Source organism: Rhopilema esculentum, chromosome 16 (assembly GCF_057945365.1).
Source record: "Rhopilema esculentum isolate cy_ngs chromosome 16, ASM5794536v1, whole genome shotgun sequence".
NCBI classification, from domain to species: Eukaryota; Metazoa; Cnidaria; class Scyphozoa; order Rhizostomeae; family Rhizostomatidae; genus Rhopilema; species Rhopilema esculentum.
In genome coordinates, this window is record NC_142830.1 from 8833646 (window position 1) to 8859594 (window position 25949).

Consider the following 25949-nt stretch of genomic DNA (forward strand, 5'->3'; position numbering starts at 1 on the left):
ATTATAGCAAATTGCACTTTCGTTTACAGCTATAGAAAAGAAACAAAAAAGTTTGAATGCTTTCGAAGGATCTAGCCAGACCCTAATTGTTTGATGAAAAGATGGGTCAATGTATTAGTAAAATCGGACCAGAATCTGAAGCACAGAACACCGCAGCAACAAAAACAAAAAACAGGATAACTATTCTGATCCTGGGAACACCAGGTAGCGGCAAAAGCACCGTAATGAAACAGTTCCGGATCCTGTACGGAGACGGGTTCTCCAACTCGGAAAGAGCGTCCGGTCTCTCAGTTATAGCAAACAACGTCATGGAAAGCGTTTCGTCTTGCATAAGTATGATCGATCAGACTGAAATTGATAATAAAGGTCCGAAGACCTCTGCATTGAATAACTTACTTAAAGCCGCAACTGAAGACGATTCGCCAGGGTCGAAGCTACAGCCAAAGGGGAAAACCAAGGAGCTACTGAAGCTAGCAGAGGATATCTGGTGTAACGAAAACGTACAAGACTTATTCAAGGACCAAATGTGCGATTACGGCGTCCGCGTAACCGATGCAGATGGCTATTTCTTGAAACGCATTAAGAAAATGAACAGCCCATCATACGTACCTACAGATGACGATTTATTGCATATGAGGCGTGTTACAGATAGCGTCGAAGAGTTTAAATTTACATACAGGAATTGCGATTTCACTGTCATAGACGTCGGCGGGCGAAAAGCAGAAAGGCGAAAGTGGATCAACCTCTTCAGCCGAGCAAACATGATCATCTACAGCGCCTCCTTAGTCGATTATGACTTGGCACTGGAGGATGACCCCAATGTGAACAGCATGGGGGAGAGTCTCAGCGTATTCGAGTCTGTTGTTAATCTAACATACTTTCAAGACACGCCGCTGGTGCTCTTCCTGAATAAGAAAGACCTCTTGTCTAAGAAAGTCAAAGCAGTTTCGCTGGCTGATCATTTCCAGGATTACAAAGGCCCAGATGACAACCCACACGAGGTCGTTGGGTACATCAAGTCAAAATTCCTCCACAAAATCAAGGACAAGTCCCGCCCAGTTAAGGTTCATATCATATGTGCAACGAACACGAGAGATGTGAAGAAGGCTTTTGAAATATCTTTAGACTGGGTTTTAGAAGTTGGGAAGTAATTCGTTTCTACTGCACACAACACTATTAAAATGGTAAGGGTGAACTTATAGCTTATGTAATTCCGATAGCCTTTTTCTACACTGGATTCTAACAAGAGATTCTAACAATCCCGAACCAGCACATACGTCGTACAATAACTACCCCATCCATATTAAGTAATATTCACAACAACAGTTCCAGAAATCACATTTTGTAACTAATGTAAAATACGCCTTAAACAAGGTGCATCTAATGGAATACACAAAATAGCACCCAGAAACATAAAATGAAAAAATGCACGAAGAAAGGTTTCTTCTTTACACTTACCACAGAACGATACCGAAATTCACCCTGAAGATACAGCTCAAACAAATCTTGTTTCCAATGAAAAATTGGTTGCAAAATGATCTTTATTTAATTAGTGCCTGATCAAAAATGAAAGTGTCTAATGCGAGAGAACCGTTTGGCCTACACGAGGTGTCAGTGTGGTTGTGTGGACTAATTGCTAAACGCATCGTAATGCTTTGAATGAAATTATTTAACGCCTATCATTTATCAAAGAATATATTCAATTATTCATGTTTCACTTTTATCAGTTTAATCTTGCAGTGAAGTCTGAATATCTTTGGGGTATCTCTACTAGTTCAAAAGAGACACCCGCGACCACGAGCACGTAAGGACACCTTCACGCCGTTGAATCGTAGTTCTAAGTTGCTACTGTGAGTTTCACGTTTCCTGCAATTATCGAGGGTCTTTTAATTATGTCGGTGTGAAACTACAACTAGACTCCATGAAATCCGTAGCTTAAAACTAACAGATACGATTGAAAACGGCCAACGCGAACAAAACGCAATGTTTGTTGAATTCTTTCTAACTTTTCAAAGCACTTCAACTTCGATTGATATGGCATAGAATGAACACTTCTCAGGTAAACTATGGGGAGTAGCAGAGGCTTTCCAAATCCCTTTCAAGGTTTTTTCAATCATTTTTTATGCCTTTTCTACAGCTTCTGCCGCAAATGACGTCAAAATGGATGGCATCATCTCAAATTGATAAAAGCTTTTAGCGGAATCTCCCTTCACGTTATGCTTTTTAGATTTTTTGTCATTTTTACAGCCACTTATTTGAGGTTCTTTACGACACTAGTGACTTTGCTTACATTTATTGAAGGATTTGATGGAATTTCAATGAGTCAGTTTGAATAAACACAAATTAAGTGTTTAAAAATGATAAATGCCATTGCTCAGTTGAAGTACCAATTTAGTGCAAGATAAACCTTTTTGTGCATTCTGGCTCGACTTGTCATCAAAATGAAAGTAAAACCTAACTTTTTGTGATATAATATATAGGTATAATAGCTAAAAACACCGGCCAACCTTGTCAAATCGTTGCTAATACACTGTTATACCATGGTGCATATTTATACTTCGTCGGAAAAACACTTTTCTGTGTGCAAAGCTCCCCTCCACAAATCCCAAATCAATAGTATTAGAGCAAACGAGAATTAAAAGATCTGCATATTTTACCAGTCTGGATGTAGCATTATTTTTCAAAGTTTCTAAAATGGTAGATATAAACTGATCATTTTCTCAGGGAACTACTTAGTCAGCGATACATTCGTAAGTAGACACGTAAAATGCACAAGTAGCAAAGAATGCACAAAATGGTGATTTTGATTCATCTTCGCAGGCCCCCTTATATCCCCTTAACCATCATATGCCACTGGCTGATCATTCTTTGATACCCCGACATTTGCTCACTAACTAACTATAAGTGCGAGGAAGGCTGAGTGTTCAGGGTCGCGGGCTACAGATCCAAGGGTCTGGTGTCCATGTCAGCTCTCTGAAATTCCCGGCGTAGGAATCACGAGATGTGGTTACATCGAGTGGAAGGACCAGGACGTAGCACTTACTTTCTTATGCGATGTAGAAACAAATACAGAAACACCCTCGCCTCACCATACACCTCTGCCCCCAGAACAAGCCAAATACCCCAATCATAATGGCTGTAAGCCCACCATATGCCCCTTACCTTGCCATACACACCCTATCCCATCAAACGCCTTTCCTCTACAAGCCTCCTCTCCTGCTATTCGATTTTTCCTAACCATACATGGCATACCTCACCGTTCGCTCCCTACCCTATAATAAGCATCAACTTCTACCAAACGACCTAAACATCCCCATACCCCACCATATAGCCCTGTCCTGCTATTTTGTCTTGCCCTACCCATATACCTTTCCCTGTGATTATCGTTGTCGTTTGCCAGCCTCACTCCTCCCGCAAAGCATCTTTTCCTTCACCATAAAGACGGACAATTTTTAATAAAGAAATAATTGAAATAAAACAGTGTGGTTTGCTTGAGTAACAGCTTTTTCCAAATAAATAAACTTCTAAATTTTAATTAAATCGAAATTTATTCAATTTTACATCTTTCGAAAGATTTAGACAAATACGGAAAACTTATATAAGGTACCATACTGGAAAAAGTCGCACGAATTGGAATGGTGCATTGAAATACGTAAGTTTCTTTACCTTCATAAAGAGTTTTCACAACAAGGAAAATTGACAAATATCATTTCCACGAACAACAAGAAATAACACACCCACAATACAAAATACGCATGGAACACTTCGTCCAAATTGCTAACAATAGCTCAACCACTACGATTTATACAAATTTCTCAATTCTGTTTATTTACCAAAGAAACCTTGGCTTTCAAAACTCAGCTCTTTTGCCTTAATATCATGTATAAAAAATTATGCAACTATGTTTGTGGGCCTTCTTTTGTTTACATTTCTTGCTGCCTTTAAAACTCGAGCTTTATGCGGCCGAATAAGCAAAGCCCTGATTCAAAGCCGTCGCGCTAAAGCGTGAGAAGTATCCATTTTAAACGAATCCATACAAAGGAAAGTAACTCGCATAGGAAGATTCACACAGTTCTTATAAGTTCATTGTCAAAGAGCACGCGCAATAACCACGAAGCTCTATGTGCACGCTGTTGACTTCAAGGACGGGGGGGGGGGGGGGGGGGGGTGCACGGTTCAATCAAAATAAGACAGTAACTTTTGGGTTTTCGAAAAAATTTGAAGGAAAGTAAAGGATATCGGGCAGTATGGATAAAACTTCTGAAACATAATGGCAATCATTTGCTGCTCATGAAACACGATTATTTGTCAGATAGAATTTCTATCTTTTAGGTACATTAAATTCTGTATAAGATTAAATTCAACAAACATTATCAAGGCATTAGAAAAACACTGTGAAAATTCGGCATATTAACAGACAACATTCACCATAAAATGAATTAATAACATTAAATTAGAATAACTTTATGAAGGGGATACCTGCATTCAAAAGACACTAAATTTATGACTGGAATCCCGCTATATAAAAAGGTTGATTGAAGGAAATACCTCGGACATTAATTCTACTTTCATCTCTTCTTGCCAAATAGTTTTGAGTAATCTTGCTAGGCCCTCCATTTCCCGAATTGTTTCGATGAGAAACAACCATGTGCTCTCTCGAGAATCTACGTCACCAAGCTGGAGAAAAGAAGAAATTCTTCTTAGGGGAATATAAAGCTCTGCATTTTATGAACAAGCACAAACTTATGCACTGACAGCAAAAGGCAACAAAATAGCCCAGTGCTTTCGACTGTGAATCAGGTAATGACTTATAAAATTCCAGGTACCCGATTTTCATCCAAGGTACGTCAGGTATAGGATAATGAAAGAGTCTTAAATGAATTGTCACAGATTTCTATGTTTTGAGTAAGTGGAGGGGGATGAAGGGGATTTCTATTATTTTGAGTAAAAGGGTTTCTATTATTTTGAGCATGGTGCAATGCAAATGTGATCATTTCTCTGACAATATTCTGAGAGAAGGTGTACCATGATCGTGTACCATTGATCGTTAATGTGTGGTTTTGGCAGGAAAGTTAATGTCGAAAAAAGCTAACTTGGACAGTAAAAAGTAAAATCAAAATTAAATCTGACAAAAGGTTAATGAGAATACTTACTTCGTCAACAAACTCTAGCATCAGAGAATTAGGGGAATCTTCGAAAAAAGTCTGTTAGAACAGAAAAATATCTATATTTAAAATTAACTAGGAAACAATTTACAAAACCTATTTGTTTTGATGTTAATTAACTTCACTTCTGTCTAAGAACACATCTCATTACCAATCAATGGCAGAACACTGAAATGCAAAAAATCAAGTTTAATGCTTTATCGACTAGCTATGTTGTTTCATTCCATACTTATTTGATTTTGCCGAAAATTTGAAGTCAGTGTGCTTGTTAATGGACAAATTGGGGTATGGTAAATTATAGGAAAACGCTGTCAATGAAAGTTCCATTGACCTGAGGGCTTTCGAAGAAGATTAAAACGAAAATAAACATCTCAATGAAGGTAAAACTAGTGAAGCCTCTTGAACAAAAAGCATTCTTATAGTTGCAAAATGGTAACAAACAGAGTATTTCGTTGTAAATCAGGTTTTTTAAACTGCAAAAGATAACTCGTCTTCTGTGGCCTTACATAAAGTTACTCAAAACAGAAGACACAGGATTCGCATCTCATAAGAAGCAGCAGTTGCAACATTTAAAAAGGGGATTGCTCACTATTTTGATGAGATCAATGACTCGCTGGCTTGCCACTAGTTTGAACTGCTCCTTGAGAAACGAAGGCGGCTGGTATATTCTTGACAGTGGCCATTGATGCGATTCAACAGCCAAAAAGAAGTGAGATTTCGTGATGATGATGCTTCGACGTTGAAAGGACGAATCTGTGTCGTGATAAAATGAAAAAGGGTAACAAGTGCTTGTCTCAATAAGGACAATCAGATGAAACAACAGAATTGACTGAAATATAAAGAAAGTGATGCGTGCACTTAAATGCTAATAGGCGGCGAAAATATCATATCAGTTAGACCATAAGAAGGCTGATGTGCATCATGAGTGGGTTATAATTCTTATCTGCTCATAAACTTTTAATGACTAGCTTCAAAGCTTACCATTGTCAAGGGTTCGGGCCTGTCCTTGCAGATATAAACAAACCTCTGTGCTCATTTCAAGTTCGTCAATGTTGTTTTCTGAACTTGTACTTTCGATGCCTCCTCCTTTATGCAGAGCGGCTGACGACATCTAGAGAAAGTGTAAAAAACACATACAGCAACAGCACTGGTTGAAATCAATAACTCACAATGCCTCTTACAGCTTTGTGCTGGTGATTTTAATTCTTTAAAATTCTTTTATGTTACAAAAATACAAGTCGTTTGTCTACCAAAACCACAACGATCAATGAATAATAATTTAAGATTATAAATAAAGATACTGGTGAAATTTCTTTTTTGCTGCATGCGTTTCTGCCATTGTAAAAGACTTTGATCAAAAAATATAATCAACTCTCTTGAAATCTGCTTAAATAATTTAATGTAAAGTTTCAGTATAAACCTTTTTAGGGTTATCGCTGAAGTCGAATTTGTAAAAATCATCAGTGTCTTGAAACTGAAATTCTTTTGAGACATGATACACAAGTCCAACATCGACTAACTTCTGACACAAAGCAATGGCCTAAAAGAAAATGCTTCCATATCAGGGTCACAAAGTCTTATCAGGTAAAATAAGGGCAGTGAGGCTAATCGTCGAAAAATTTTTGTAAGAGTCAATTTAACGTGTAGCTTTGAAGAGCCCGATGAGAATGTGTAGCTTTGAAGAGATCAAAACAATCTAATGTTCATCTTAAGTTAAGTTGACTTTTGCACTTTGTATTTCATTTTTATTGAGTTCTTGAAAGAGAATCATGGTGTCATATCTAAAATACATCTATTTGAGTCTCCTTAGATTCCTCCCTCTGTCAATATAGTACAAAATATCTCTCTACTTCTTGCTGATGCTTTCATAAATTTTTGGTTTCAAGGGGTTGGGCAGGTAATTTTATTACTGTTTAAAACATTCAGCAGCTAACTTGTTCGTTAGCATGGAGTGATGCTATACTCTAAAAAATGAACACCTTGGTACTTGCATGAATTGCACACAATAAAACATGAGACTTCAAGTCTACCATTCCATAAAAATGTATGACTGGCAAGTTGCTGGGGCTAGTGTTAAATCTTAAAGGGAAAGATTTATTTCCATTATCAACTAGCTATTATACCATTGCTCTTCTTAACAAAGGGGGGTTGAAAACTCACAATATGTTGCACAGCTTTGGGGCTATGCTACACAATATAAACGGCAACACAAAATTTGGGGCAACAAAAAGTCATGGATCACTTACATCCTTCCGAGATTTTGCCTCTCTCCGAGACACCATCCAACTCACAAGATCTTTGCCACTAACACATTGATGCGTACGTATTCGTATCTGTAACAAAGATTACTAAACGTATTTTCTTATTGCGATCTAATGAATTCTAAAAAGAAGTTCGTAAACAAAGTTCTCTATTCTAATTCTAAAATTCTAAAATTCTAAAAATTCTAATAAACAAAATAAAATTCTAAAAAGAATTCTAAAGAGAAGTTCGTAAACTTTTCTGCATTTTAACGCAATCATCTGTAAAAAATTTAATAGCAGAAGAAAGCTGCCGTCAAAAAACAATATTCAAGGCACCCACTGGGAGACTGGACATGAAAGAAGATCCTGTTTGAACACAGATTTTACAACATTGGAAATTTAAATTTAGACTACGATAAAAAGGAAAGAGGTTGGTTTTAGAGAACTATAGCGTCTTCCAAAAAGGGGCGAAGAAATGGGTCAAAACAGCACATCGTGGCTATGGTTTGCTTTAAAGTGCTTATGCTGACGGAGATCAGGATTCCAGTTATCAGGATTCCAGTTGGCTGAATATGTAGAAGGCAACTGATGTATCGTATTTCTGAGTTCACGAAAAAATCTAAATGCTATACAACTAACTGTCTACAGCTGTCCAAGAACCAGATTTTGCTCGTAAATAAAGAGCATTTTGGGGTCACTATCGCTTAATTGGTGGGACTCAAAAGTTTAAATGTTAATTATGGAATGGAGAAAAATTATATTTTTGCTTAAAAAATGACTCCGTTCCAGAGTTGCAGGAACTTTATCGTATTTCAGTCTTCATGATGTAAATTTAAATCTCAAGCAGTTTTATTGCTGCACCAAAAATTAGAATGAAATACCTCACCTTTTTACTTTTCAGTAATGGAGGGATCGTAAAAATGGTTGCTTGCTCAAACAATCGTTTCGCCTGCAAGATAATCTAATGATTAAATTTATCGAAAAACGCAGAAACTTAATTTTCGAAAACTTAATAGCATGTCATGTGTGTGGGAAGTATGAAATATAAGGGAACATTTATGGTACTTGAGAGGAAGAAAAAATAAGAAAACAAAGCATTTCATATCCATTAGCTTACCAGCGAAACAGGTTCTTCATCCAATCCAAATATTTGCGATCTGGAAAAACATTAAGAAAGAAAACATTATATTGGATATTCATCAGGATTTACTGTTTCAGCAACTTAATTAAACAAAATTAGTGTTTTATAATGACTTAAAATTAAACCTCTTGGTTTCTCAACGTACTAGAAAAGATAACTTTGTGTCCTGTGATCACAAAAAGAATTTTCATGCTGCTCTTTGATCAAGTAAGGGACTAATGACTAGGGAACAATTACAAATGATTCGAGCAAATAGAGTGCAAATTCTTCATGTTGGCTTTATTCACCACTTCATCTGCAGAAATAGCAAACTAAGAATTCTTGTAAAAAAAAGGCGCGCAAATCTTCATTACTGTTTCATTCTCCTTAACTGTTACAATTTCCTTAACTGTAGTATTAGTTGGTCAGCTGAAGGGGGTTGCTTTAATTTCAAAGCAAAACAGAGGTAGCCAAAAATACTGTAAAGAATCTTTTAAATAAAGCATGCATGGAAAAAAGAGCTATTGTTTGCCAAATAGCAATTATATTCATTTTTGTTAATTAAAATTATAACAACTTTGTTTTTATATAGTGGGAAAAGAGCCCTATTGTTAGAAGCTGCCTGTGGTATGAAAGTTGCGCAGGCTTGGATCCGCCCCTCCCCTCCCCTTCAAAAATATAGGACAACATTATATGCTTGTTGCTTGGGAGTGTCCGTGACCGGGGAGTGCCGTTAATGGCGGTATAAGTGAGTCGAATATACCTAATATTTGTCTCCGTTCTTGGATTAGGATCATTCATAACGATTGGGAGACTCTGCTTATCCACCACTGCATCCTGAACAGCTCCTAAGAAAACAGCCAAATTTAGTTATGTACATTAGAACACATGAATGTTCTTCTCTCAGATTCAGTGTCAATGAAACAATTTTCTATAACACATGGTTGCCTTTTTATCAGATTCACCATTAATAAAAATCCCTTCTTTAATTAAACATGACACTTACGCAACAGTAGACCAAAGAAACCTTGACACCGCTGGCTGTCTCCAATCAAGAATTTATAGGAACCGAAGTCACGCTCAAACTCCAGTCTGAAACTCTTCGTAAAAGAAACAAACATCAGAATAATTTTGGTATGGCATTGAAAGAATAAAATAGAGACACATTACTTGGAAAATGAAATAAAAATTGGTGCTATATATGATGTGGCTCAGTAACTAAGTCGATGGATAGAATTAAATTATAAATTAGCCTGACAACTACGGTGATGTATCCCTGTATTGTAACAATTACAGAAGCAGAAGATTGCAAATGGGTAGGGCAGAACAAATAATGCAAATATTACCAAAACTATGATACACAAGCTGTTGATAAAACACGACATGAACTAACCTGACTAAAATAGCCATGGTCGATGTATTTCAGTTCAGTGAATCGGTATTTCGTCGATAACTGAAGCCACTCCTTAGCTGAGTCGCTGGATAAAAATAGGACAATTCAATATATCCCCACAGGCTAAACGAGGCTTATAAAGAAACACTCAAAAAATAATTGGACATCTTATGATAAAATGTATACGCGGCCAAAACAGAATCTGCCAAAGCTGATCTGGAAAGAGCCCCTATTGATTTCAGTGATATAAATTCTCTTTACAGTCGAGTGTGATTATATCTTGCATAAAATAAAATATATCAGATAATTCTAAAGCATACAATAATTGTCGTCAACTTCGCTCATTTTATAATATCAATATTTAAAAACTCTCAAGGATAGAGGAGGGTTATTTCGTTTTTTACTACAATTTTTCAACGAAAGCCAAAACAGCCCATTGACAACACTTAAAAGCAAAACGAATCACAACCCTCTTTTTAAAGGCCTCCTTCGATTCAAGTAGTTATATAAGATTTGTTGAATTTCAGTCATCAACGAATATCGCTAAGTCTTATGAATGTTGGACGAAAAGGTTGGTCAGAATGCAAACAAACTTTATTCAATGGCAAAAAGAACCAATTCTGGTTTAGTTAGCAACAATTGTGGACAGCAAGACTCAGAAGGGAATACCTACCTTTCTGGGCACCTTAGTTTGAATAAATAAATGTTTGCTGTGGATACCATAAGAAGGCAGTCTTCAATGTTGGGTCTGTCGTACTTTACGTAAGGGCACTAAAAAGAAAAGAAACGTGCACATAAATAAAAGTTAAAATTTATTAGGTTGTCAGGTTAACTTTCTGATTACTTACTCCACGTGACTTATTTACTTACACGCGGAAAATGTGACTTATTCAATATTACAGATCTTTTTTGATCTGGCAAGCGATTCCTAGCATAGGCATAAAGTGAATTTGGGCTTGAGCCTTCTTAGAAAATGTTCATAGGGGGATCGGCGACACTTGTAGCTTTTTAGTTAGTACTGTTTTCAGTGAACATCAAAGACCTCATGACATGCATTTACTAATTAAGTGATGAGATTAAAATTCATCAACACATTTTGTCAGTGATATGAAACTTTTGCCAATGGTATTTTGCAAATGATATGAACAATATTATCATTTCAAATCTTTAGTCATCCCCGGGAGAAATACAAGTCGGTACCTATGTTTCCTTGAAAATAATCTGCTTTCAAAAGCCTACAATCCAGTCACCTAAGTGGGCTTTCTTTTAGAAACAAAAATTGAGTTCTTGATTGCATAACAGCTCCTGTAATTCTTCGTCTTACCTTGATCATGCAGCGAAACTCTTCGCTTTCCACGTGGAATAAATCCATTGAGAAATAGAGCTTCAATCGATGATCACATCTAGTCAGATCGTCTTCATTCACAACAATAAAATTAGCTGTTGATCCTTGCATTGGAGTCACTGACTGGGGTCGGCTTGACATTGAGTTCCGTGATTCATGAGAAGCCGAAGGGGTTGAGCATCGTGATTCCTCTGCGGAGGCCTTTCCACCAGAAGATGTAAGTGATATCGAGCTGCCGGACAGTTTACTTTTTAACGCAGTCTTCAGCTCATTGATTTGCTTCCAAGGGGAAGGATTGTTTTCTGGTGAACTACCATTCATGGTAATTTTTGGTAGGTTTTCAATTTTTGAGGATACATCGTTCAAGGTTTTTGTAGTTGCAGGATTCTGTTCCAGATTTTCAGTGACAGTATCTAAATTTAAAGGGTCACTTTGCTTGCTTTCTGCCTCTTTTGATCTAAGATAAAACAATAAGAAAAAGATAAAACAAAAGAAAAAAAGATAAAACAATAATACCAAGCATTAAAACTAAGCATTAATGTAGCTGCAGCAATAATGATTCCCTTTATTTCTCCGGGTGACAGTTTTATCCTTGTAACATGCTCCAATTATCATAAAACTGGCTAAAAGTGAGAACGTTACTTGTTTTTCTTCCATTGCTGGCAGCTTATCTATATGAAAATAAATATGTTTTTAAGGGATCGCGTCGCGGAGCATACTATTGATGATGGTCAGGAGGGGGGGGGGGGGGGTGTTAGAAGTGTTGGATATGCTAACGAGCAATTTTAAAAAAGTCACATGGTAGCTCAAATTGCTTTTAGTAATCAACTTGGCAGGCTGAAGCTCTAGCAGCAAACCTCCCTCCCCCTCCCCCTCCCGTTGTCCCTGCTAGTTTCAACTCTTTTTAGAAGAATAGCAATAGTAAAGTCTTAGAAAAGCGGGGAAAGGAGGTTTGCTGATTCACCAGGGCCTTAGAAAAGAGGATCATAGCACCCTTTTTGACACCAAATAACAAAAACTACAAAAATTAGCCAAATGATCAAATTTATTTAAATAGTTCATAAAAATAATAGAGGTGATTTGAAGGAAAACTTCATACTGTTGCGTAGTATCGTTAGAAGGCAGGCTTAACGGTTCTTCTCGTTCCAAAGGAAAAACAGAAAAAGAATCCCCAGTAACACGCTGGTAATTTGCATCCCCAAAACGGGCTAATACTTCAAAAGAAGGGTTCCTTTGTACTCCAGTATTCTCTGCTTGACTTTCTGAAGGGACAGTCGACGAATCTTGATCAAATGATAAATTCTCTCCCGCTGGATTTTTGACATTAAGATCAGTGGCGACTTCTTGTTCAGGCGGTCTTTCATTCGATACTTCTTGCTCAATGACGCGAACAGGGGTGTGCTCAACCACCATGCTACTACTGCAACCAGGGCACAAAGCAAAAGAAGTCTCTTGCTTTCGTCTTTGAAAGGTCGAGGAACACTTCAAGCACTGACATGCAATAAAGATTGTATTAGGAAAACAGACACAGACGATTGGTGAAAATGGAGAAAACAGAACGAGCAAAATTTTAAAACGCCGAAAAGTAGCAATTTTTATGACGCTGGCAGTGAACTAAGTAATAATTCAAATAAAAATATATGATGATATCATATACAACATGCAATTACAAAATTCCTGAAACGATACAAGTTTAACAAATCCACAGTGTATAAACGTTAATGCAAACCCTGGGAAAACTGTCAATACCTTCAGCTTGCCTTTAATTAAATAGACTAAAGCAAGCTGATAGAAAAACCCAAAGTCGAGTCATTGTGAATGATGCATGTTTGTAACTATCCTTTTATATACAGCTATAACGCAATTCCATTCACAAACAAAGCTTTCAATCTTATAAATAAATACTCGATAGGTTTATTCGGATTCTGGAAAAAAACAGTTTCTTACAAGGTAAATGTCCAAGGAAGATTCCTTCATCTGTCTGTTGCGACGAGCTATTGGCATTAAGTGGCCAACAAACTCATCGAATTCCTAACAAAAGCAGCAAATTCGGCATCATTACTCAAACAATTTTCGAAAAGCATGTTTAAGGTTGTTTGTCTATCCAGTTATCAGAAATCTTCAGAAAGCAAGTCTAGAGTAAGCATAAATGTAGACATTATGCCCAGAGTGTCTAGATTAAGTTTAGATTAAGATTAAGCAAGTCTTGATTAAGCATAAATGTAGACATTATCCTTAAGTTTTTTGCGCCTTGCAGTAAAATGAGATCAGGAGCATAAAAACAGATATCATTGTAGGAAGGCAAAACCTTTTATACAGTAAATCTACATATCTGAAAAATCTGCATAAACATTAATTCTGCATAGATCAAACGTCAAAATTAAGAGACTTGATTGGAAATACCTCAGCATGGTCAATATCTTCGAACAGATAAATTCGCTTTCGACGATCAGAGCGCACGAGATCAAATCGCAAGCTCACTCTTAGCATCCCATTTGGAAATGGCGTCACTTCCTGGAGATAATTGAGGTCCAATTTGACAACCTATTGAGAAAGAATTAATAAGAATAGCCTATCAGAAGAGCAAACATTTTACGACATACTAAAAGCTTTTTCGTCTGACACTCCTCAGAGCATAAAACGTCAGAATAAGGTTCGAAAGAACACGATGGAAAATATGCTCTGAGGAGTGTCAGACGAAAAAGCTTTTAGTATGTCGTAAAATGTTTGCTTTTTTCAAAGCCATTTTCAAATTCTGTACCGCAAAAAAAAGAATTAATAATAATTGCCTTTGAAAAGAGCTTAGCAAAAACTGTAATTGACAGTTTGGAATTGATAAAAATTGATGAAACAAATATAAAAAAAGACGTTTGTCAGAAATATATAAAAATGGGGCATTAATTACAACATATCAAAAAGAGGAAGGCAATTATAAGGTTTGGCTACTAGCAGACTTAAAGTCTTAATATGACTCTCTAAGACAATATGAACTAAATTACCTTGCCAGTGATTGGATCCTTCTCAATTAGATAAGGGTGTTTGAAAAAGACAAACAAAGATTCTTTTTCGTCCATGCAGTTTTTGTCACCACTGACAACACTCTCCAGAAGAAATACAGATGCATCGTCTAAAAACAACGGCATATTATTAAATGCGTCAATCAAAGCTGCATATAAGTGATATATTGAGAAGCAAAGCTTGGTATCAACCTATTAGCGGAGATATCTGAACTGTAACAGGTATAATGGGAGGTTTCCAGGTTCACATTTCGACTTCAGTTGGAGTAGTTTTAGATTGATAACCCTTACACTTACTCAGTCAGAAAAGATGTCATAGACTGGTATTAGGTCTTAACTTAGTGCATTTAGAAGGACAATATAATATATAGCTTCAATTATATTATGTGTAGTTACTATTGTATATACATACCATCGTCTGATACGATGCTGATCGAGCTTTCTGACGATATCGAGAGGCTGTCAATATCATTTGACACCGTGGCATAAATGCTGTCACTCGCCTCCTCTGATTCTTCCTGTTCTGCAGTTTGCTTAACTTTTTCTGAGTAGAAAATCAAAACTAGCTATATTTAAAGCCACATTTACATGAAGTACACGATTAAATTGAAAAAGTCAACACATGGCTGTCAACCACTTCCTCAAGAACAAAGGATCTACGTTAGCATTGTACAAAACAGCTGACCTACCTCTCCAGACTTTACTAGCGCAAGAAAGTTATAAATATATAAACGCCCTTCTGACTTTTAACAGCTCATCCATTCCAGCTTTGAACAGTTTTTAACAGCTACCTTTCCTAATCATGTAAGTGTATACACTCAACTCTTGAATATTTTGAACAGAAAAGTACGGCGTTTTAGATCACCATTAGAACATCAAACAAAGAATCTCATTGTTATATAAGAAAGGATAAACTCACACCTGTCTATAAATAAACTCTGAGGCTATTCCAAACACCCAATTGTGATTCGCAAGCACGTTTATAAATAGGAATATTGTCGTATTCTGAATCGCTACACTAAAAACACGCGTAGAAAATATCTAGGAGAATCTACGATTTGCGTTTGCATATTTCCCTAGAGTTTTATCAACACGATGAAAATGTGTAATTCTTCTACAGTCAAAGTTTTTTTTATATACTGTATATTTATATTTTATATTTGAACCTTTCAAAGAGGGTTGTCTTTCAACAGACGCCGGTTTTCAAGGGACCCTCCGATAAAAACATAAGCTACAATAGAAAGCTATTTTTAAATTAAAATAAATAATCTTATTTACAAAATTTCGAACTATGTATGAAAATATCAAATATCAAATGAAAATATCACTATAATAATAAAGTAAAGAGAAATCGTTGTCTGCTAGATAGTATTTTTTTAAATATATCTACAAAAATATGAATAGTTAAAAACTATATCAACAGTATGAGTTTATCTACCAAAAAACGAAAACCGATTACTAGAGAACTACTAAAGAAACTGAAAGTGTGAAGAGTATGCATGACTTGTTAGTAATAGTTAGAGAGCGGTTAAACGTGTGCGTTGCTGACTGCATAGGAGGTTAGCTTGAGGTGCGTGCGTTTGTTTCATACCTAATGCATTAGTTAATTGCTCTTCATCCAACTGTGTGGCATAATCAATGTCTGGTAAGCTCCTTGAAACTAAAAGATTATTCTGCTTTTCAGCCATTTTTCTTAGAATAACAAAGGACTGTCAAAGTATAAGTTCATGAATCATTCAACGTATATCAATGCGAGAATGGATCTCTTTTGATCAAAAAGATGAAATTATCTCATACTCTCTAACTTTGTGTAGGTTATTAACAGTATTGTCCCACGCCAAAAGAGCATCCCGGGTTGATGCATAATTCTATGGAACCTTTTGCAGCTATTTACAGTCTCAACAAGAGCAAATAATGTAAAAGCAAAAGAGCTATGAGAAAGTTTACTGGTGCAAATGCCTCTACCATAGAATGTGCTATTAAAAAGTTAAAAAGAACAGCAGCCACTCACATTTTCATTAAACTATTTGACACAATAAAGACTTGGTAATGCCTGACTTTTATCAAACATGACATCACAAAAGTAATAACGACAAATACCTTTAAGGACGTCACCGGAACTATTCTTATGAATCCACAAAATCGCATTATCGATCGAGCTTCTTCTGCTGCTAAACGATTCATTCCTCACGAGTGATGAAACGGTATCTACATTTGTACCTTTGGTTGTAAAGAGATTCAGGTTAAATAATAATACACTGAAAATCATATAGTTTTAAGTAACAGCTGAAAAATTTTCGCACTGAAAATATAAGCATTTAAAAGTGCCAACTTGATTTTATTGTTGATTTTGTATAGCAACCTGTATGAGTTTTGACGTAAATAACAATCTTAGAGCTTAGAAACTTTTAATATCAGTGGCAATTACTTTGAATCGATTTCTCCTTTGGATCCTCTGCTTCACTTGCTTCAAGCTGGGAATTCTGGTCGAAAATGAAAGCATCTCTGACCCTCGCACTTTTCCTTTTCTGCGAAATGCCCTGCATAGAATTATGTAATTATGAAATATGTTATTTTAATAGTAAAAATCTCAATAATTTCAAAGCTGTCAACTAGGTTTTGTTAGATTTCAGTATTTCCATCAAACCTAGATTCCATGAATTACAAACAAAGGAAAATACTACTTAACATCTTTATGTTTCAATCATGTTTCAAAAATTGCATGATATGTACAGCCGCTAACTTTCTTCCGTGACTTAAATTCAGTTTATGTCTGCATTATTTCGCATACCTATTTCATTCTCTATATTGACATTAATATCAACGGCCTCTGTGATCATGAAACTGCAACCAACTTTAATTAATGCTATACTAATGTTAAAATATCTCAGCACTGCCGCTATCATTAAATAAAAACAGCAACATAAGCAATACCTTTGATCTTATTCCGTTAGGCGTGCTTGCAATTAAAGGTTCTCTCTCTGCTAAACGTCGAGCAGGGTCAGGAACACTCGTTGAACTTATTGACGTTCTCTCAATCATCGTATCTTGAACGTACGACATCAAACTCTGCGGTCGTACATTCATTCCTAAAATCTAGAACAACTCCACTTGTAATACAGAATACTCTTGCTTGATTCATGATACCCTGTAGCAAAAATGTCTCTTAAACAGGACTTTCGAAATCCCACTGCCGTTGGAAAATCAATGCTAGATTGCAAAAATATCGAATGAAGTCAAAATATCATGAGCATTTTGGTTTTTATTTTGCTGTGGCGCATACTATCAAGGAAGGTAAGGCAACAGAAAGCAAGAAATATATCCACTAAATTAATATCCTTAAGGTTCCAAACAAGTATATATCCAGTGTCTCCTTCTTTCCTGAACTTGTACAATCCCTCTCTATCTGGGACATTTTTATATTCGATTAAATTGGACATTCGCTTGAGTAGGCAAGACTTTCTATGTCCACTAAAGCTCCCAGTGGGACTGTCTCACTTAAAAGGATAAGCCCATATTCTTGGCTGAAGAGTCATATAATTTTTTGCTAACAAAAAATACGTTTCATTACCTTATTTCCCAAAAAAATTCCAATGGTTTAAGGGAAGTGGAAAAGTAAGAGTAACTGTTTTTTCACTGCTTTGAAAGTGCTGGAAAATAGAACAACAACGCTGCATGCCAAATTTGGCCTAAATAAAGCTCTCGAGCGTTTACAGCCTATGTTCAAGCAGTGAAATTTCATAGAAAGGGGTCCAGAACATCAAAGTAAATGAACTGTATTTTGTAGTTTCCTTGAGCGAACGCTTACCATGACTTCTCTGTCATTTAGCTCTTGTCCATCCAAGGTAATCTGAAATTCAATTTACTCGATAAAAGCTAAAACAGATTTAGAAACAAATAAAACCGAAACAAATTCTCACAATTCAATAACATTCAGTTCACTACTAACGAATCCGGGAAGGAAATACTGGACGAATCCTGTAAGATTATATTCACAAACTTATTCGCAGCACTGCAATGTGGACTTTCGGAAGGTAAGTTCACTGCAGGTTTAATAGAGCCAAGTCCCATCGTAACAGGTTTTAAATGCTCACCCCACGTTAAAAAAATGCTGCATTTCACTTTTGCGGTATCAAAATATTGGAGAAAACTGGCCAGAGGGAAGAGTAAGCACCTTTCTGGACCCTTATTCAAGGCTTTGATTTAACTGGGATATTAGAATAAAGAGAGGAATCACCTTTCTCCAGACGTTTAAGGCGTAGAAATCCAGGGGTGCAGTCGGAAAATACGAGGGTGTTTCTCAAACAACATTTCGGTGTTCTAACACCAATCTCTGGTTGCTAAGCACAAAATAAACAAAATAAAAAAACTTACAGTTTCCTCTCTGACTACAGGCGAAAGTCTTGACAATGTTTCTAGTCGATAGTTTGGCAAAAACTGGATAGGATTTCCTTGCGTATAAAGCTAAAAATTCAAATGAGAAAAGCTTTACAGTGTGGTCGTTTATGAAAGCAAAGCTAAAATGCCGCTATTTTCAATTCTTTGTCGATAATACTTGATGATAAAATTGTGACAAAAAGCAAAACTTTTTGGTGTGTGGTTGCTTTTCTGAGCAGTTCTGAAACCACAATCCAACCATCTCAGGCAAAATTCATAGAAAAGATGGATAAAACCTAGAATTATAGGTTAAAATAATGTTATTTTTAGTTCTTTGTGAAAATTATGCGCCCGGTAACAATGATGAGGAAATCTATTTAAAATGATGCGTATTTTGATGCTTATCATAACATGAAGGAAGGCATTCTGGAAGATTACAATTGCTTGTGACGAAAAAAAACTTAGGAGGAACAGGATGACGTTATATCCCGAATTATTTCCCAGGGCTAATGCATGCTCGAGTATTTACAACGAGGGAAACTCCATTGAAGTGTCCTCTAGAATAATGTAGAGTGATAAGGTCATTCATGGAGTCAAGGCATTGCTGATTTCGTTATCAGAATAAATGAATAAATGAGTAACACAAACTTACAGATGCTAATGACTGTGACATTGACAATGGAAGAATGTCATCAAAGCTTACGAGGCAGTTTGACGATATGTCTAGAAATTCCAAATTGTGAAACATCTCAACACCTACAACATTAAGAAATAAATTTAATATCATACCTATTTTATTGGGAAACTGCTTTGCAAAAAGACTATATGCAAAAGAAAGGTTTTCTGAATGCAGAACAAAAGATACACGCTGGCAGAAAAATATATATAGATGAAAAATTATATTTACCTTCCAAGTTACTCAAGCTGTTATTACAAAGAACCAACGTCCTGATACTGTACGATGCAAGCAGTGGATAAGACGGCACTTTGGTAATGGAGTTAAAGCCAAGGTTGAGGTACCTTACAGGTGGCATGCTCTAAAAGAAATGAGCATAAGGGTAAAAATGTCGAAAAAAAGGCCGCAATACCGTATCTCGTAAGTTGGCATACGTTATTTCGCTAAAATAGAAATTTTGGAACAGGAAATATTGAAACAAAGTCAAACAAAAATAGGGATTTTCCAAATAGGAGTCAATTTGACTTTATGCAAAAAATAGTTCATAGAAGCTAATGAATCGGATAGAACTTTGGTTGAAATTTCAACAACAAAAAAGCTTTGCAGCATTGAATTAGTAAGTGCCGGGTGTAATATGCGTTTTAGTACCCTATGCAAAAGTGTAACATTGTGAAACGCAATGTGTTTCAAATCCTGTAATTTCATCATTGTGCGATGTTGTTTGTATTTGTTTCTACCTAGCATCCGAAGGTAGTATTTTAAGGACACTGAGAAGCTTATACTCATTCGTGACATTCGCTGGTCCTTCTTCTCGACGTGACAACACCTCGTGATTCCTACGCCTGGAAGTACAGAGAGCTGGGGACTCTCCACACTCTGGTCGAAAGTTTGGTCATGCCAGTGACTCGAACCACGAACCCTTTGGTCTGTAGTCAGCGCCATTCGTTCGTGTATCAGGACCGTTTTGCATGCTCAATTCCACCATTTGTTTTGGTACCCTAATGTTTAAGTGCTTGGGTACGTTTTTGCAAAACCAAAATGGCCATGCGTTTGTGTACCCGGACCGTTTTGCATGGACCCGTACCTTCATCCAAACATTCGTTTTGGTGCACTATTTTTTAAGTGCTTGGGTACGTTTTTGCACAACCAAAATTGCCATGCGTTTGTGTACCCGGACCGTTTTGCATGCTAAATCCAACCATTCGTATTGGTGCCCTATTTTTTAAGTGCTTGGGTACGTTTTTGCACAACCAAAATTGCCATGCGTTTGTGTACCCGGACCGAAATGCATAAGGTTACCGAAACGCATATGACACCGGCACCACCAGCATTGGTAAAATTATTGGTCAAGACTTTTTCAGCACTCTTTTGTAACCCCTCGAATAATCGCACAACTACTACAGCATGTATGCTACATAGCTTTGTAACCCGGTGTGCTGTTACAAAAAATCTAAAAATTGTCAACAAAGGTAAAAAAAACCAAAATATTATTAAAAGTTTTCTAAGATGTTTTTCCACTAGAGTTGTAGCACTACCGCAAGAACAAAACTCAGCAAAGAACAAGTCATGCTTTGTATTTACGCTTATGAATGCTTATTATTTTGTTTTTCTTGGAGTGGAACAATGATTCAATGTAACCAAAAAGTCTCAACTTTTGTTTTCTATCAAAATATCTACATCATTCAATTACAATCTTAATCAATTCAATCATTTTTGAACTAAGCTTAAGATTTAAGACAAAAGGTAATTGAAACTAGTAGCAATAACAGTTTACAAACCATGCCCAAATAAGTAGTTATGTTAGACTTTGATGCATGACCCAACACAGTTTCCTTACATAACTGCATAGCCTAGATGCAGTACTTGTCTGAAACCTTTCATGAGAATAATAGCCAGGCTCTGGTTAGCTTTTCATAGATAACCTTGGGTTCAGTAGTGTAGCCAGGGTGGTAAGATTGAGGGGGGTGAGTTAAGCAAGGGAATGATGTGGGCCCACACCCTTCAGAACACCAGAAAAACCCCTTTCCAAAGAGATTTTTCCATTACACTAGGCTACTGCTAGGTTATTGTTATAGTGTCAACAAATGCATTTACATTTCGCTAAACAAAGTCTGAAAATATGTACATCTATTAAAATATGTAATTTTGACAAACTTACATCACTCTCAGCACAGCCAAGGCAGTTGTAGCAAAGGTTCAGATTTTCCAGCAAAGGAAGCAATTTCTTTATAAAATAAAATGTTGAATGTCAAACTCACTCAAGTATCTTGCTTACAAATTTGTCAAATTAAGTTTTGTTTTGCATTTGAAATGATTTTTGCAATGTAACCATCCATCAGATGCAGCAGTAGCTTGATCAAAAGTTTTCCTGTTGCTCTTTTAAAGTAAAATTATAAACTTCAAATTCATGATATAATTCTGTATAGGACTCCCTAATCAGAAAGGAGTTTCAACAAAATGAACGCTAATTGATATAATTCATGCTGAATCAATGTTGTCAACAACAAAAAGTTAAAACTACAGATCAGAACCAACATAATAACACTGGTCTAAATAGAAAGTGTTAGAAAAGAATTTATTCAGTTTAGAGAAACCTTTTTCAACTTGTGAAAAACACTGTATTTTATACCAGTTGTTGAATATAAGAACATTGAACCTAAAATATACCCAATGCATTTCATCGTCACATTACAGACAAATTGTAGTACGATTATCACTGCGGATACTTATCATCTAGTCTAGGTGCTCCAGCTTGCAGCTAACCTTGCAAATTCAAAAAACCAAACCTGTCATCTGCAAATTATTCTAGCAACTTTTTTACTTGTAGGCAACAGACTAGTATACCAAACATTACTTAAATCTGCATCAGTTATTATGGTGGCAAAAGTAAATACCAGCGAGTCATCCAGACATGAGATGGTGTTGTAGCTTAAATCAAGGGTTTCCAGCTCTGGTAGTGTCAGAACTCCATTAAAATCTTTCCCAAATTGATACACCACATCCTGTTTGAAAAAAAATGATCACTATAGAGAACAATCTTGAGTCCCTTTCATTCCATCCCAGAATAAAATAGCATTGAGATAACCATGTAAAAAATTTACCCCTTGACATGTATATACTTTGAGAAACACACTGACTACATTACATTTAAGACTGAAAACCTGTAAGCTACAAGTTTCTTAGTGATCCCCTTTATTTTTTCCTTTTAATGAAAGCAATCAAACCATTCATTAAGAGTAGCAAATTTGTTGATAGATCATAACTCCAAACATACCTTGATAGAGTTAGTTGACCTGTTGCAAATAAGTTTCTTTATGTGTTTAGCAATATGGTGCAACCCATGGACATGAAGAATTGGAACTCTGTGGATCTATGAAAAATGATTTGATTTCACAGCAGCATAAAATAGGATTAAAGACTACACTAGTACAATGTAAGAGAACTCCATTCTTTAACAAAAAGTTTGCCAGCTGTTTTCTTATTTTCCTGCTTGTAAGATATCATTTCTGCTTGTTATTTCTGTTTGGATATGCAACCTTGATTGTTCATTTCTGCTTGGATATGCAATACTTGATCTCAATATTTCATTTAAAATTGGTATATAAATGGAAATCAAACCCACACATATTTAGCAAGTGCCTCTAATGCACATTTAATATATTTACCTCTAAAAGCTTCAAAGATTTGAAGGCAAGCAGCGATAACTGATGACTTGGAATGCAGACAGGTCCAGAGACAAGCTAAAAGATTAACTTTTTCATCATAAAAGGTCCAGTAGACAAAATGAATATTTACTTTATAACATTACACTGTCCTTTATAGAAAAAATTGGTAATAAACATATATAGTCACAAAGAATTGCATCCATACCTTAAGATTTGGAGATTTTTGAACAAAATCAAAAATAAAAGGAACATCCTCATTAGGCCCCTCCTGTTTGATCACATCAAAAGCAGAATCACCATGTCTGGATGAATCTGAAAAATAACCCAAAATGGAGTCTTCCATACGTTTATCTCCAGGAAATAAAATGTTTAAATTGATGTGGAGTGACTATTTCTATATTATACTGCAAGAAGCCTCCCACAGCTGAACCTGAAATTTTACCAAGGCTGCCATGATGTAACAAAACACAAATTTCAATATTTATTGGAAATGAAAAAACTTCATTTGTTTCTTTTTTGAAAGAATGGAAATCCCACAAAGAACTCGCGGTATTATACCTCTTCTTTTCCAGGTTTTCATTCTTGTTCAGGTTCATTGTTTGAGATTCCTCTAACATACAATACCACGAGGCAAATTACATACAAAACATCTCAACTGAGCAATTAGATTTTTCACTAATAATAAAACAGTATTAACAAAATACATCAAAAGTATCTATATCTGTGCAGAGCTCAGAGTTCCTTTAATAGCAACAGGAAAATCTCCCTTCTTTTGGAAAGAAACCATGTCGTAGAGACAACAACATTACTTTGATGTAAGCACAGAGTTTCTTAAACAACATATAATTTTATGTGGGTTTTACTGTACAATAAATCAGCTTCAAAGGATTAGTTTCTAAATACCTCTTGTAAAGGTCAGATGCTGAAAATCTCTGTTCAATGCTATCAGGATTGGTGTTGTAAGACATAGTCGTCCATTGCCTTCAAGAATAAGCCCACCTGTAACAATTTTAAAAAAAATTAATTGCAAGATATTTTCAAAAAGATGAACATTTTATCAACATCATAGAATCCTGTGATATTGTAGAAGTCAATAGACAATAGAAATACATAGCCAGGGACGGAACTAATTTTGTGTGCAAAAGTTATAAAAGCCTGTGGAAATAAAAAAAATGCAAGGGTAGCTCAGTGGCCAGGGGCACTGACTACAGATTCCGTGGATCAAGTCCCTGGCATGAACAAACCTTCATCATAGAGTGAGGACAGTAACCCGTAAATCTAGGGGTAGGAATCATGAAGTGTGGTCACACAAAGAGGATGGACCAGGACACTGCTGCCTTTGGATGCTGGGTAGCAAATACAAACCAATACAGAAACTGTTCGATTGGATTGAGCAGTTTAATAGGTATAATACTCTCATCTAACTTTATCGATAACTTGACTATTCTGTCTTGCAAGGGCGTCCCAAACTATGACTTATTGGATTTTATCAGTTATCTAAAAGTTACTCTATATTAACTAAGATATTATACTCACATGTCATGCAAAATACTCCAACAGGATTTATCCTATCTTATATGAATTGTGGCTATCAAATATTATTCAGGTTCCAGAATGACGATGCATTCAGCAGCACTGCATCGAATCGGTGGGAATTCTTTTTAAACAACCAAGGTCCAGATAATAATTTTAAAAAATGACATTTATTTGGTGTATATAGATTTTTAAACTGTTCTCACCGTACTCTCTCAAAATATTTGCAAGTTGCTCCACTGGATTTGCATTGTTCGTTTGCTCTTTCTTCTTTTTCCGAAACCAACTGAACATTGTTTTCCTTTAAAAAGGAAGCTTAACATATAGCTTAACATATAACACTCAAATGATCTTTTCCATTGACTAAAGAGTGGCTAACACACTTGATTGGGACCTCTATCTTCCTTTGCCAGCGAGGTCCCAAAAATTTATAATGCCACACAAAATCACGATGCATCAAAATGGCTGCACCGTAGGAAGACTGCAACAAAACTTTGTTAGACATCTATACTTCATTGCGGAAACACAGTTCGTTATACAGTGATAGAAATAATGTTTGTAGTCATCTTTATCATGCCGTTTCAAAGGAACACAAAATTATACGCCACTTCTTCTTAGTACTGTTGCTAATGATTGTGATTACATCCCGTGACTTCATCAAGGTGGTTGGGCTCAACGTGCCACCTTACTAGTACAGTGCATTACCGTAATCGTTCGAATAAGCGCCCAGGCGTTTATTTAATTTTTCTGCTTTTAAGGGGGTGCTTATTCGAGATGGGCGCTTATTTGAGAGGGGTGCTTATTCGAACGATTACGGTGTATGAATTGTAAGAGAAGGCCAATGACCTCATTGAAAGGGGCACGGGGCGAAATGAAAGCCAACAGGAATAAGGGGGCGGATCCAGTGTAAATTTGAAGGGGGGAGTTGTTAGCGTGGGGGCGCTGAATAATTTTCAGAAATTGGTAGCTGCCCTCAGTTGCTTTCCTTAAACCCACCACTACCAGAAAGATCCTCTTGTGAAGAAATAAGCCCGGATAGAATTCCAATTTTGAATGAATCAACGATTAAATAATGTATGTTACCTTTCATTATTATACAAGAAAGTAACACAAATAAATTTCAGGAAATATTCTCCATGTTGTAGCTGATTTTAGATAACAGTATACCATTGCATTAATGCAGTGTCAGTGGTAAACTTTGAAAGGAGACTTAACGGATTATTGAGTGATCAAAGAACCACATTAAACTATAGAGCTTTAAAAACCAACTGGATGAAATTGTATCAGTTAAGAAGAAAACCTGGTGCAAAGGCCCTGGGCCGTCTATATATGTTACATATCTGTACCCGTAAGGTAGTTTGCAACTGTGAAAATGTTAAAATATTCTAGCATCTAACCTGTTTTAGATTCTGTAT

At 36.2% G+C, this 25949-nt stretch overlaps 2 protein-coding genes across 3 annotated transcripts; one reads left to right on the forward strand and one right to left on the reverse strand.

The window, feature by feature from the left end:
* The first annotated feature begins 101 nt into the window (after positions 1–101).
* On the forward strand, positions 102–1151 carry LOC135682006 (guanine nucleotide-binding protein G(t) subunit alpha-3-like). Its single transcript, XM_065196705.1, has one exon. The coding sequence runs from the start codon at positions 102–104 to the stop codon at positions 1149–1151; it is 1050 nt and encodes a 349-aa protein (XP_065052777.1).
* Positions 1152–3490: 2339 nt separating this feature from the next.
* Positions 3491–25212, reverse strand: LOC135682098 (serine/threonine-protein kinase 11-interacting protein). 2 transcript variants are annotated; one of them, XM_089113313.1, is made up of 33 exons: positions 24741–25212; positions 23905–24000; positions 23207–23313; positions 23002–23076; positions 22611–22706; positions 22231–22338; positions 21495–21560; positions 19568–19697; positions 19313–19416; positions 18658–18747; positions 18092–18133; positions 17218–17379; positions 16712–16823; positions 16384–16503; positions 15875–15943; positions 14696–14827; positions 14266–14393; positions 13670–13810; positions 13214–13297; positions 12366–12757; positions 11246–11723; positions 10595–10692; positions 9922–10006; positions 9535–9628; positions 9292–9376; positions 8526–8565; positions 8295–8357; positions 7412–7498; positions 6586–6705; positions 6147–6276; positions 5755–5918; positions 5154–5204; positions 3491–4677 (listed from the first exon to the last, which is right to left on the reverse strand). In XM_089113313.1, exons 1-33 carry the CDS (start codon positions 24826–24828, stop codon positions 4519–4521), a joined length of 3996 nt encoding a protein of 1331 aa, XP_088969439.1. In that variant the 5' UTR covers positions 24829–25212; the 3' UTR covers positions 3491–4518. The 2 variants fall into 2 exon arrangements, with proteins under 2 accessions (XP_088969439.1, XP_088969440.1); XM_089113314.1 differs by lacking the exon at positions 15875–15943.
* Positions 25213–25949: the final 737 nt, after the last annotated feature.

Bases quoted from the DNA above. Each gene is read 5' to 3' on its own strand.
- LOC135682006 (XM_065196705.1), top strand. From the start codon at position 102: ATGGGTCAATGTATTAGTAAAATCGGACCAGAATCTGAAGCACAGAAC.
- LOC135682098 (XM_089113313.1), bottom strand. From the start codon at position 24,828: ATGTTCAGTTGGTTTCGGAAAAAGAAGAAAGAGCAAACGAACAATGCA. The intron at 22,339-22,610 runs GTATGTTTGGAG...TTTTTCAAACAG, and splicing joins GGTCAACTAACTCTATCAAG to GATGTGGTGTATCAATTTGG. The intron at 13,811-14,265 runs GTAATTTAGTTC...CTTTCTCAATAG, and splicing joins AGGATCCAATCACTGGCAAG to GTTGTCAAATTGGACCTCAA.